This window comes from Rattus norvegicus, chromosome 20, assembly GCF_021556685.1.
Source record: "Rattus norvegicus strain SHRSP/BbbUtx chromosome 20, alternate assembly SHRSP_T2T, whole genome shotgun sequence".
NCBI classification, from domain to species: domain Eukaryota; kingdom Metazoa; phylum Chordata; class Mammalia; order Rodentia; family Muridae; genus Rattus; species Rattus norvegicus.
This window is the reverse complement of record NC_141553.1, coordinates 18,885,172-18,898,602: the sequence shown is the minus strand read 5'-3', so window position 1 is coordinate 18,898,602 and position 13,431 is coordinate 18,885,172. Positions and strand designations below refer to the sequence as shown.

General features: G+C 46.1%; 1 protein-coding gene across 9 annotated transcripts in view; it reads left to right on the top strand.

Annotated features, from left to right (window-relative positions):
- The window catches only part of Fam13c (family with sequence similarity 13, member C), a 122,206-nt gene that overhangs the window by 77,288 nt on the left and 31,487 nt on the right, over positions 1 to 13,431 (top strand). For all 9 annotated transcript variants that reach the window (NM_001399503.1, XM_087597262.1, XM_087597261.1 and 6 more), the window contains one exon: positions 4,763 to 4,910. In NM_001399503.1, coding sequence (NP_001386432.1) covers positions 4,763 to 4,910 — 148 coding nt within the window. The remainder of the gene's footprint in view (positions 1 to 4,762; positions 4,911 to 13,431) is intronic.

The window sequence follows — 13,431 nt, the reverse complement described above, 5'->3', positions numbered from 1 at the left end:
CTCCTCAGAATAGTTCTCCTGCAACCCACCCATGTGGGTGTTCTCTCTCTCAGCCCCGCTAAAGTGGGGCCCGAGTAATTGCAGAGACGGGAAAATGAGTATTTTCTAAAAGGAGATGCGTGCGCTCTATTGTGTGAAAAAGAAAAGTTAACTTTAGAAAACCGTTACCTAGGCTGTGCAGTCTTCTCCCCGGTCCTCTCATAGGGCGTGCTGGGCAGCCAGGAGTGATTATCATTCCTGATGGGAGGGTTCTTTGCAGTGTTATCTCCCTCTTGACTTTAGGTGCCCTACTATGGTGACTTTGTGGGTAAGCTCGGGAAAGCATCAGCAGGCTAACCAGAGTCTGGAGACACCATGGTCTTGCAGAAATCATGTAGGAGAAGGGCTGGACAGCAGGGTAGCTTCCAGACTGCACCTTTGTTTCTCTGTAGAGGGGAAAGTATGTCTTTGTGCGAAAGGTCACCAAGTCCGATGTGATTGGTTCGGGAAATGGCTGGGTTGTCAATTTCTCCTTCCGAAGCTTCCCAGCTTCCCAGCGTGGATGTAGGGAAATAAAGCTTTGCTGCTTGTTGACTGATTAACTGCTTCCTTGTTGGACTGGAAGCTCCAGGAGGAAGAACCTGACTGATGTCAGTCTCTCAGTCTTCATGCAAGCCTTGAGAACGCAAGCATCACGTGGCTAGCACATCTGCACAGACCCTGCCAGTGCAGGGAGGTATCCTCGGGGCTCTTTGGGTTAGCTCTACGGTGCCTCCTCCTGACTGGATAGGCTAGGTATCTCCCATCATTCTCTGGGCAGACATAGGGATGATGGCGGCATTGGCTTACAGTTCAGTCTCTGCACTGTTACCCTGGGATCCGTGCAGACCCATCCTACAGGGTGTCCATGTGAGGAGGACTCTACTGAGGAGGGCTGTGGGACCCAGCAACAGGGAATGGGGTGGCACGTGGTGGGGACAGAAGGGCTTCTGAGATCCTTCTGTTCTACTGTCTTGTCTTTGTTCCCCAGCAGTTATCTTCCCTTCTGCTTAGAGGTTTCCCTGGATTGCTGACGTCCGTCCCTTCTGCCTTGATCTTATTTCCTGGTCCTCCTCCTCCTCCTCCTCCTCCTCCTCTTCCTCCTCCTCCTCCCCATTCCTTTATGCTTGGTTCTCTCCACTGTCTCAGAGAGGACCAACCCAGCCATGGGAGTAGATGTCCTGCGTTACTCACTGTTGTTCCAGTGAGCATGCATGAGGGAGAAGGTATCGTAGTGACAGCCGCTGGATATTCCCAGCTGTTTTCCAGGTTATGGCATCCGAACGCACTCCCACTTAGGGCCCAGAACCTTCAGAGTCTGATGTACCCCTGTGTCCCAACATCCCTTGCTGCTCCTCTAACTTGGTCGCTGGTTCTGCTCCAGTCTTGGTACCCACGTGCGCCAGCTTCTGCACCTCCGTCCTCGGTGTACGCACAGGCTTGGTTTTCCATTCAATAGAAGGGGACTCCAAAGTCATTTAGAATGAGGTTCCTGGTAGGTAAATGCAGAAGTAAAACCCTGGGAGGTAGATCGATGAGTCATGAACAGTAGGCACCTTGTGCCTCTCCACATGGCCAGACCTCTTCCCTACAGCTGGCCCTCCTAGCAGGGGCTCTAACCCATTACTGTTATGTCAGCTTCTTTTTACAGATGATGAAAAATAAGATTTAGAATAGCCATTATGCTTGCCCACAGTCGGGCAGGATACAGACCACAGAGGGCATCCCCTGTGGTTCTGTGGGAACCTGAAAGCCATCTTTTGAGTTGCAAATTACGAAAGAACACATAGGATCCTGAGCCAGGTTGCTGGCACCACATTTAAAAAAAAAAAAAAAAAAAAGACTGGGAACGAATCTCTTCGCTAGAATGCTTGCCTAATGTGCAGGAAGCCTTGGGTTCTTCCTCTCCACTGCCTAAAACCAGGTATAGTGAAACACATCCATAATCCCACAACTCAGGGGGATAGAGTCATGGGGATCAGAAATTCAAGATCATTCAGAACTCTAGGCTAGCCTGGGCTACATGTGACCCTGCCACTAAATAGAGCATTGGAAATGCCCACCTCCTTTTACACAAGATTCCTTTAAAAAAGTCAGTGTGAAATACGTTTACTATGAAAACATTTGTCCTAAGCCCCCGTAAATATACCACTCAGTCATACCAAGTTAATACGCCTTTCTTCGAATCCTTCACACCTGAATCTTTCTTCATCCCAGAGACCTGAAATTCTGAACCTATGAGACAACTCTCGCCCTTCCCCGACCGGCCCCCATCAGTGCTCTGCTTCCTGGTTTTATGGGTTTTCTACTCTCTCGTCTAAGTGGAATTACACAGGATTGATCTTTCTCCGGCTGGTTCGCTTCATTCTGTGGTAGCCTCTGTCAGTCACTGTCTTTCACTTGAATTTTGAGGGATGTTCTCTGTAAGGTCATCCATGTTCTGAGTGTCCATTCATCTGCCTGTGGACCCTTGGGCTCTGTCACCTGGGATTAGTCTCTGGGGGGTGCCATCGCAAAGCACCACAGACTGGGTAGCTTAAACAGCAAAAAAGTATTTTCTCACAGCCTTAAATTTGAAAGTTCAACATCAAAGTGCCCGCTTCTTAGTTTCTGATTGATTGGTGTCCACCAACTGATCGATACCCACCGACTGATTGATTGGTTCCCACCAACTGATTGGTTACCACCAACTGATTGATTGGTCTTCACCAACTGATTGATTGGTCTTCACCAACTGATTGATTGACGTCCACCAACTAACTGGTGTCCACCAACTGATTGATTGGTGTCCCCCAACTGATTGATGGTCACTAATTGATTGATTGGTTAGTACCAACTGATTGATTGATACCCACCAACTGATTGATTGGTATTCACCAACTGATGGTTACCTCCACCTTATTGGTTACTTCCAACTGATCGGTGTCATCCAACTGATTGGTGACTAATGGCTAGATTCTTCTAGAAACTTGGTGCCCTTGCTCTATCTGCTTCTCCTCTCAGCAGTCTTGAGCTCTCAGCTGCTGGAGACATGTCCCAGCAGGGAGAAGAGGGTCACGGAAGTCATCCACTCTCAGGTCAGGCTGCTTTGTCTGAGCCTTGGCTAATAGGAATCACCTCTGAGGGCGGACAGCGTGCATGTCATTTCCTGAACATATCTGTGCCTGGTGGAGGAGGGACCTGAGTTGCTGAGGTGCCCACTGCCTTCAGAACACCTGAGAATGTTTCAAACATCCCTCGGGGAGCATCGTGTAAAAAACACTGCTGTGGTGTCAGCTCAGTGGGTAAAAGCAGTGGGGAGAGCTGGTAGGGGGAGAGAGTGATGCTGGAGGAAATGCTCTGGTAAGTAGGCATACGGGAGCATTTAGAAAGCCGAGTGTTGTGAATTAGAGGCACGATGTGAAGGAATGGGGGTTGATATGATGATATTGGACATGCATGAAAAAGAATGTGGGGGCAGTCAGAAGTAAGGGTATGTGTGAAAGACGAAGAGTTGGAGGGTCATGTTAGTATGAGGGTGGTAGGTAGAGTAAGGGATGTGCTTGCAGAATAGGGTGTGGAAGTGGGGGGGTTGAGGTTAGCATGAAAATATATATAGTACCAGCATTTGGGGGTTAAGGTATGTTATAGTATATGTATTTGTGAGCGGCTTTGGAAGCAAGGTGCATGTGGGAGGTGTGTGTGTAGGTGTGTGGGGCAGGCAGGGGTGGAACCTAGAGTGGGGTGCCTCCAGTGTGTGCCTGTGTGTCATATGTGAGGGGGCGAATAGTGTAAGAGTGCCTGTGTTGGCAGGTTTGGGTATAGGGAAAGAACCAATGGCTTTGCTTCCCATGGCAGCCCTTGTAGCAGCTGGAGGCAGGCGGGTGGAATCGCTCCTGTAACCTGCTGAGCTGTCCCACTGTGGCCTCGAAAGTGCCCAGCCTGGACTCAGGCATGATTCATATTCACCTGCCAGGGGAATCAGTTTGCCCGGGGCTGCTGCATCATGTGTGCGTCAGTCTGCATGACTTGTTCTTACTAAGAACCTGGAAGAAATTAAAAATGCGACACGAGGGGGTAGGCGGGAGAATGGTACGGTAGGCTGCAAAAGATCAATTGCTCTCCACCAAGCAGCTGAGTTAGGCTAAAGGGACCAGGGCCGTCTCCCTAGACTCCGGTCCCCAGAGGAGGCAGCTGCAGCATTTCCCCCACACCCCCTGCAAAAGAAGTAACTTTAGAAGGCGTGCAAAGCTGGGTGAAGGAGCCCAGAAGCCCCTCCTAGGTGCCAGGCAGCCTCTGCAGCTGTAACTCTTTGTGTGCCGCGGTCTGCCGCAGTCTGTGTCTTGGAGGGACGGCGGCTTTTATGAATGGTAGCCTGGGAGTGGCCTAAGGTCTGGCTCCTGATGTCAGCACAGTGAATGAACAGTTGCGCGGAGGAGCGGTAAAGCCTCAGCACTTGCGAAGCGGACACCTTCTGAGATTGGCTCTCCAGATGCAGTGTCTCTTGCTGACGAAAGCCCAGGTCCCATGTGTCACAGATAAACCGTATATACGTTAGGACTCGAACGAGCCAGACATTGAAGCCGCATGAGGACCAATGCGCATCTGACTCGGGGACCAGCAGCTCCTTTCCCCCCGAAGCAGCAGCATTTAGCCGAGACCCCTTTCCTGCCAGGCACCGGTCGAAGGTGCCGGAGAGCTGCAGCCGCGGAGCTGTGTGTTAGGCACCCGCTTAGCTGGCTTCATGTTCTGCTTTTGTTGGCAGAATTCCTTGCTGAAGCTCCAAGCCCTCGAATCGGGTCTCTGCTCCGCGTTTCTGACCACCCAGGAAGAAGATGGCCAAGTGCACGGAGCGAAGGACCCGGCCCCAGCTTCCACGCAGAGCGTGCCTGCGGACAGCGTGGATCCTGCAGGTAAGAGGCAGAGTCTGGGGACGTCCCGTGTGGTACTCAGGAGACAGCCCAGCCTCCCTCCGCCGGGACTCCTGGCTCAAATGATGCAACATCAAAGCCCGAGCCCAGGAGCTGCTGAGAGGAAACGGGAGGATTTAGGATTAGCTCTCGAGGAGGCAGACTTTATTTAAATGGGAGTCAGCTGAAAGCGTCAGTCACAACTTCTTGTCATTTGCTCTGTAAAGAGGAGTAGTGTGCTCTACTTGGCTTAGACGGTCCTGTCTTAAAACTTAGCAGCTTTTGAGATACTGAGGACCAGGGGAGTTTCTCTGTGTATAACTGATCTTACGCTGATCATTAAGCACAGTAGGCAGGGGCGAGCGTCCAGCTCTTGGCTCATTCCCCTCGTCATGTATTCCCTTGTTCTTGGCTTCTTCTGAATTCTCCTTTCAAAAAGTCTCAAAATGGGTCTGAATTTTTTTTTTTCCTTCGCTTTTTTCTACTTTCAATCCTAGGGACAGCTGATTGGCTAGCCAACAGAAGGCAAATTAATGCTCTCAGGAAGAATTTGAGAGGAAGGAAATAGCGATTTACCTGAGGAGGGAGCTTCTCCTTCTCTGTACAAATCCGCCAGAGGCTCGCTGCCAGCTCCCTGGATTGGGGGCGGGCCTCAAAGGGCTTAGGGGAGCTCGCTCTAGAAGAGGCCTTTAAATCTCCAGGGGTTAGAGGAAGAGATTGAAAATGGCAATTCAGTTCAGCAGCACGGACAGCAGTTCTTAACACACTTCTGTTTAAGAATATCTCACGTGGTCTAAGCAGGTCGAGTGATCATCTGCAGCGTGGGAGTTTGTTTCAATTAACAGTGTTCATAGGAGCTGCTAAGGGTAGCTATTCCCCTTACTTACATTCCTATGAAACTGTGAAGGAACTGTTTATGCATTTGGTGATAGTCACTTTCTGAAGTGAACCGTGAAATAATACTTGTTGGCACGAGGACCCGAGGCCTAGGGGGACATAGTAAGTGGCAAAAGACTTCCCTGTGGCCACATGCCATTGACAATTGATGGCCTTCTTGGGTGATAGGTAAGCACCCCTCCTGTACTGGCCACTGTGTTTGGGTCAAATACTGGTAGAATACTGATTGGGTCAGGGGCCTAATCAGTGTTTTAAGTCAGATTGTCAGACATGTGGTCCCTCTTCTTCAACCCTGTATTTTTGCTTATTTATTTATTTATTTATTTATTTATTTATTTTATTTATTTATTTAATATCTGGATCATAGTCCCCCACCCTTAGTCAGCCTCTCCCTCTCCCAATCTCCCCAACATATCCTTTCTTTCCTTCCCTTCTCCTCTGATAAGAGAGAGGCTCTCCCTGGGTACCAACCCACCCTGGCACATCAAGTCACTGTAGGACTAGGCACATCCCCTCCCACTGAGGCCAGACAAGGCAGCCCAGTTAGAGGAACAGGATTCACAGGCAGGCACCAGAGTCAGGGACAGCCACCTGTCCACCCCAGTTGTTGGGGGACCAACATGAAGACCAAGCTGCACATCTGCTACATATGTGGGAGGAGCCTAGGTGCAGCCCATGAATGCTTTTAGCCAACCCTGGATTTTGTCTCTTCTAAAAAATAGCATATGCAACACATACAGAAGTCTAACGCAAAATTATAAATTAACCTTTGAACTGTCTGGTGTTTGAATTAGCTGCCCAAGTATCTAGCCTGGAGAGTTTAGTATTTGTTATTATGTTAGGGATAGATGCTTTTGGGGGGTGTGTTTTAATGATTTTTAATTTTTGAATATCAAGATGATTTTATGCTTTTTTTTTATTATGGGTAGATTGGGCTTTGAACAAACTTTAAAACCCTCTCGTGAGATGTAAATAAATTGTGAATTTATCTAGGGTCGTTCACAGAACTGGGCAAGCAAGACCTTCTGCGTTCAGTGAGTGACAAGTTGAAGGGACCGGGCAAAAGGCTCCTTTGAGACGGGGCTCTTGGGTTGGATACTGGATTTTTTAAAAAATTTTAGATTTATTTTTATTATTTTATGCACCACATGTGTTGTGCTTGAGGAAGGGGCAAACCTCCATGTAGGTACTGGGAGAGGAACCTGGGTCCTTTGCAACACTAACGAGTGCCCTTAACCCTCACGCCAACTCTCCAGCCCGTAGACTGAATTTTAAATGCAGAAAACTTGAAAGTACTGAGACCTCTGCCCAGGTTATAGACTCTGGAGAAACAGAGAAGGAAGGGTTTTCGTGGGCCCCCAAGAGTTTCTTCATCCAGCTGAGGAATTGTCAAGTTGAATTTGTAAAATGGTTCCATGGGATGAGGTTTGGTCTCACGGCACTCCCAAGTCACACTTTCACATGAGGAATTGTCAAGTTGAATTTGTAAAATGGTTCCATGGGATGAGGTTTGGTCTCACGGCACTCCCAAGTCACACTTTCACAGGAAGCCCGGGCGTTTTTTTAACTCACGCTGGTTACAGTTGGGAACAGCAGTTTGGCTTTTGCTAGTCAGAATGTAATCACAGCATTTGTTTCCATATTTTTCCATTTCCCAGCTCTTCCTACCGCGTCGTTAAATTCCTGGCCTCCTCATTTTTGCTATTTTCTTTCTCTCACCTTCCTCCACTCTCTCACTCACTCACTCACTCTCTCACTCACTCACCCACTCAGTCACTCAGTCACTTTCTCACACACTCACGCATGCACGCGTGTCTTGCTTGTATCTTATTTCAGGGCCGACTACTGGGTATTGGATAACCAGTCAGGGGGCTGCTCCCTGGGGAAGACCTACTTCTCTTACCCTCAACAGTTGCCTGAAGTCCTTTGTCTAGGGGTGGGCCCTGTGGGATGTCCAAACCTTCCGTGGTCACAGATCGATCAGCAGTTTTTAATCGATAGGAAGTGTATATGGATTTCTGGGGTTATTTTATCATCATCATCATCATCATCATCATCATCATTGCTATTTTGGAATTGTGAGTTTGTGTGTGTGTGTGTGTGTGTGTGTGTAATACCTGTGCATGAGTACATGTGTGTGCATGCACATGCACTTAAATCCCCGTCAAAAAGAGGACTGTATAAGATTATCCCAAATGTGTGTATGCCTGACTGTGTGCATAGCAGAATACATTTGTGTGTATGCCTGACTGTGTGCACAACATAGTACATCTCTGTGTAAGCCTGACTATGTGCACAAGGTAATGCATCTGTCTGTGTGCACCTGTGTACTCAATGTAATAATACATTTCTCTGTGTTTGTATGCCTGACTGTGTGCATAATGTAATACATGTGTGTGTGCAACTGACTGTTTGCACAACACAATACATCTGTGTGCATGCCTGACTATGCGCACAATGTAATACATCTGTGTGTGTATACCTGACTGTGTGCTCACTGTAATAATACATCTGTGTGTGCACAATGTAATACATCTGTGTGTGTGCACAACATAATGCATCTGTGTGTATGCCTGAATATGCTCACAATGTAATACATCTGTGTGTATGCCTGACTATGCTCACAATGTAATACATCTGTGTGTGTATGCCTGACTATATGTTCAACGTAATAATACATCTGTCTGTGTGTACCTGACTGTGTGCACAATGTAATACATCTGTGTGTATGCACCTGACTGTGGGCACTACATAATACCTCCCAACTCTTGGTAAAGGAATTCCCTGCCTGTGTCACAGGGTTTCTCAAAACCATAATAAAATAGTGAAGCAGGTGAAGTTAAAAAAAAAAAAAAGATTATCCCAAATGACCACAAGTCCATAGAAGATTATATTAAAAATGTAATCGCCATGTTAACAGTAGATTTAATAATTAGTATAAGCAGGGATAAAACCCACCCAATGATTTTTATAGGAATTCCTGGATATGATTTGCCAGCGATGACTACTAATGGTAAGATTCCCAAATAGAAGTCGACGTCACTATAAAAAGGTTTGGATTCAATTTAGACTTAATTAGTACATGACTTGAGTTACTTAAAATCTCGAAGTACAGGTGTGAACTGATAGAAGGGCAGCATCTTGTCTGGTGGTTCAAACCTTGGTCTCTAAGTCAATTCATGGGTTTCGAAGTTTCTACTCACTCGGTAAGATGCCTGGCATGGCATCTTGTACTATGAAGCCAGTTTCAAACCGTGCCTGCCACAAGATTGGATCTCCCGGTGCCCTGTAGGCACGGTCTGGTCAACAACATTCTAGAGACTTCTTACACTCCCCCATCGTCATCAGGAAGATTTACCCACATGGAGGCTTTCACTCTTTACCTTAAACAGTTTTGGGTACCAGTCCCAGAGTCTGCATATTTTATAAACACCCTGAGCAACAGGACCCGAGAGTCAAGAGGATAATTTCTCGCAGAGAGGATTTCAAGGCTTCAGACTTTGCTTTACCGTTGTTATCAACGGACCACAGGACACTTAAGACTCAGAGTCCAGGGTCAGACCAGTCAACTAGGTCATATCAATCAATCTAGGTCATATCAATCAACTAGGTCATGTCAATCAACCCAGGTCATATCAACCTTCACACATTAACATTGAGATTGGAAAGGTACTCATGCACCAAAGTCACAGGCAGGGGAGATGGCTTATGGACAAGGACTGGGGGGTAGATACATCTTAAGAATACAGGGGTCTTTGGAGCAAAGTGATAGGTAATTTGAGAGCATTGGGAGGTCCATGAACTGTTTTTGCTTGTGGAGAATTGTGGTTTGGGGCTAAAATGTCTCTCACATACTTGAGGAGTCCTCGGACCCAAATATGATCTCGCATAGGTCATCCTACCTGTAACTTGTCAAACACATCATGTAAGATAGAAAGTGATAGTGTGTGGGTCTTTGTGTCGCCTTCTGGTTGACCCTGCTGCCCTTATGAATGGGGCGACTCCTGTCAGAAGAGTCTAGAAATCTAGCTGACTGGCTTTCTACTGTTTTAGGGTAGAATAAGAGTCAGTTAATCATAGCCCGGAAGAGGGCCCTCTCAATGGCTTTAGACATGGCGGTGCCTTGAACTCTGACTCCCTACCTACAGAACTGTGAGAAAGGAACTTTCCATCTTTACTAGCCCCTTAGCGTCTGGCAGTTTGTCATAGTAGCGCAGACTGACTAAGACAGAAATCCATTTGGTAGTATCAAAACTCAATGTAGTTGGATCTGCATTTAGGGCTCAAGTGAATATTTTCCTTCTGGTCTCAGTGAATGCCTATGCTGGTGTCACTGGGTGGAAAGTGGCCTGAGGGTTGTCTCTATGATGGCTTTCCACTTTGCAGTCTGCACAGAGACAGTTTGGCATTTCTTACGGCCGAGTGTAGCCCTCGTTCTGTTTCTCCAAGGATGACTGTTAGAACGGAAGTTACGGTCAGCACTGTCCTTAAAGGTAGCTGAACACCCACGGCTCCAAACCTTCATTTAGGAGCGCACAGTTCTTCTTCTAAGATCTTGATTTGAGTAAGACAGTGATGTAGACCATCTGTTTTCTCTTAGAGGTTTCCCTGAGAATGATAGATCTTGTCTTAGTCTCTGTCAAAGTGGGCGCTGTCTTCTTATCCTTACCTCAAGACACCACACTTGACCAGAGTTGCGGATTACTTGGAAATAAATGCTAGTGAATCTCTAGAGGTCGTGGTTGCACAGAGTGCAAAGTTAAAAGGTAGGGATGAAGCTAGATGCTGGACAAGCTTCCCTGAACTCAGCACCATGTCAGAGTATCATGAAATATGTTCTTGTTGTAGCTATAGCTTACAGTTGGATATAGAGAACAGGGTAGTATCCTAGGTGTACCAATAAGTGGATATCATCATTCATATAACTGGATCCTTTATTTACCTGTGGGCTAGCCTCAGATAGGCTATAAAGGTTTTGTTGTATATCATTTCAACCTTGGAAGCTCACAGAGTCCCCAAATACCTCTTACATGCTTCGTTACTTATGGGGCTGTGTACAACGGCATGGGTTTTGTGTCTATATGTTTGCAAACCCTTCTTGAACCCTCTATCTATTATTGTTACATATAAAATAAGTATATTTTTATGTTCTAAATAAGTATATTCTTTATGTTAGTGGTCTACACCAAATGCTATATCTCCCTGGCCTCCAGCCAGTAGTACATGCATACATTTTGCCTGTATGTATGTATGTATGTATGTATGTATGTATGTATGTATGTATATATATATGTATGTATGAGTACCATGTGTGCATGGATCCTCTGGAACTGGAGTTACACAAGGTTGTGGGCTGCCCCATGGGTTCTGGGAACTGAACTCCGATCTTCTGTAAGGACCACGAGGCCTCCTAACCACTGAAACGCATCACCAGGCCCTTGCTAGAACTTTTTGATCTTCTCAGAACACACCACCTGCTGCTTGAAGCACAAAACGGCTACTGATGTGCAAAGTAGCCCGACAGTAATTGCCCTCAGTCGACTTCAGCTGGGCTCCATTTTGTGTCCCTTCTGTTGGGCGCATTTGGTGATATTGGATATGGATTTAATAGTCACAACTAGGGTAGGTGTGTGCACTACTGGCTGGAGGCCAGGGATTCCTGCTAATCATTTTCTATAATGCACTGAAGCTGTGCCCTCCCTGACCCAAGGCCTCCAGCTCCCAGTGCCAGTAACACTTGGGCTTGGAAGTGTACAATGTAGCATTTGGTGCAGAACACTGACATAAACATACCTGATCTCTTGGCTTGCTTCCAATGGTTGAACGGATATTTCTGTCTTATCGTAGTAAAGTCAGGCTGGTTTCATCACAACCCCTAGATTAAAGAGGAGAAAATAACTCTGGAGAAGTCAGTGAAACTTGTTGAAGGTGTCACAGGCAGGGGTGGGCGGTGATTGGGAACAAAGAAGATGGTTTGGGATGGGGACTTCTCCAGTTCTTTCCCACTAAGTGCAGCTTAACTTAGTCTTCTTATTTAAAATCTTTCAGATTTTGAAATGAAGTTGGCAGCTTGTGTGCACTTCCTATAACTGCTTTGTTTTGAAAATGACTGTTTGAATCTATGCTTTTTTAAAAAAATGATTTATTATTTATTTTATATGTGTGCACTGTCACTGTCTTCAGACACACCAGAAGAGGGCATCGGATCCTGTTACAGATGGTTGGGGGCCACTGTGTGGTTGCTGGGTATGAACTCAGGATCTCTGGAAGAGCAGTCAGTGCTCTAACCACTGACCCACCTCTCTAGCCCTTGAATCTGTTCTTACACTGAAGTTCTACACCCCAGATTTGTGGTTAATTTGTCTGTTTTAGCTCATTGTCCCCACAGTCATTTTAGTTTCTCTGGTTCTTGTGACTTTCTGGTGTATGCCATTTGATTAGTACTGGATTGAATTAAAATATTATTCATGAATATGGGGAGAGATAGTTTAGTTGTCATCAAATATTTTCATTCACAGGCATGGGGCAGGGCAAAATGATCAGGGGGACCCCTGTTCATCAAATCTCGTACCACCATGGGAATCCATAATTGTATCAGTTCAAAAAATAATTTAACGCCTTTCAAGCTATGGGCATAAAGCTTTCCTTTTTATTTTAACAAAATAACAATGGCTTTATGATTATCTCCCAGGCTACCCCTGCTGTGAATCTTTTGTATCAACTTTCTCGTTATATCCCTGTGTTCTGAAGAACTCAAAGGCTGTTGCCTGTCGAGCTAATAACTCCATGCTTGTTACATACTGAGAGCAGATGGGGCAGGTCCTTCTGGCTTCATCAACACTGGTCCACATTGCCAGTCATCTGCCCTCATGGTGCCTCCCACAGTTTGAGACCTTGACCTTAGGCTGTTTGGTCCAGCTGGGGCTGGAGAGATGGATCATTGGCTGCGCTTCCACAGATCCCTGGTTCGATTCCCGGCACCTCCATGGTGACTCATGACTGCCTGTAGTTCCAGTTCTAGGGGATCCCATAGACTCTAGACTTCCTGGGCATTAGGTACGCAGGCAGTGCATAGCAGGTAAGACACCCACACATATTAAAAAAAACTACAAACCAACACTTATCATTTTAGAACTGTAAACAAAGATTAATATAGGATCTGTTTGCAAGCATTGGGACTGACATGTCTGTCAAAAAGATATTAATTCAGCTTTGCCCTTTGCTACATATATCAAGAGAGTTTGCATTGATCACAAAACATGGCCCAGTTATTTGGTTTTATTTTTAAATGACCTTGGTATGAAATGTGGACCATAATCCTCTTCAAAGGCTAAATATGTTATATTCAACACTCAGCTTTGTTCTGAAATAATAACCCCGCGCATGCTTTCATGAGCCAACTTGGTGACTTTGTATCGGCCATTTAATCTTCCCTACCTCAGCTTTCTTTTCTCTAAATAGCAGCAAGGCCGCTAAGCACTGTTGGTTTTGTTGTAAAACTGCACAGAATAAGATTTGTGAAACATGGCCCATGTCAATCCTGGTGTTTGTTCAAGAAATGCGAGCTGTTATTATCTTTAAGTTTTAATTTAGGTTATTTTAATTTGTGTGTGTGTGTGTGTGTGTG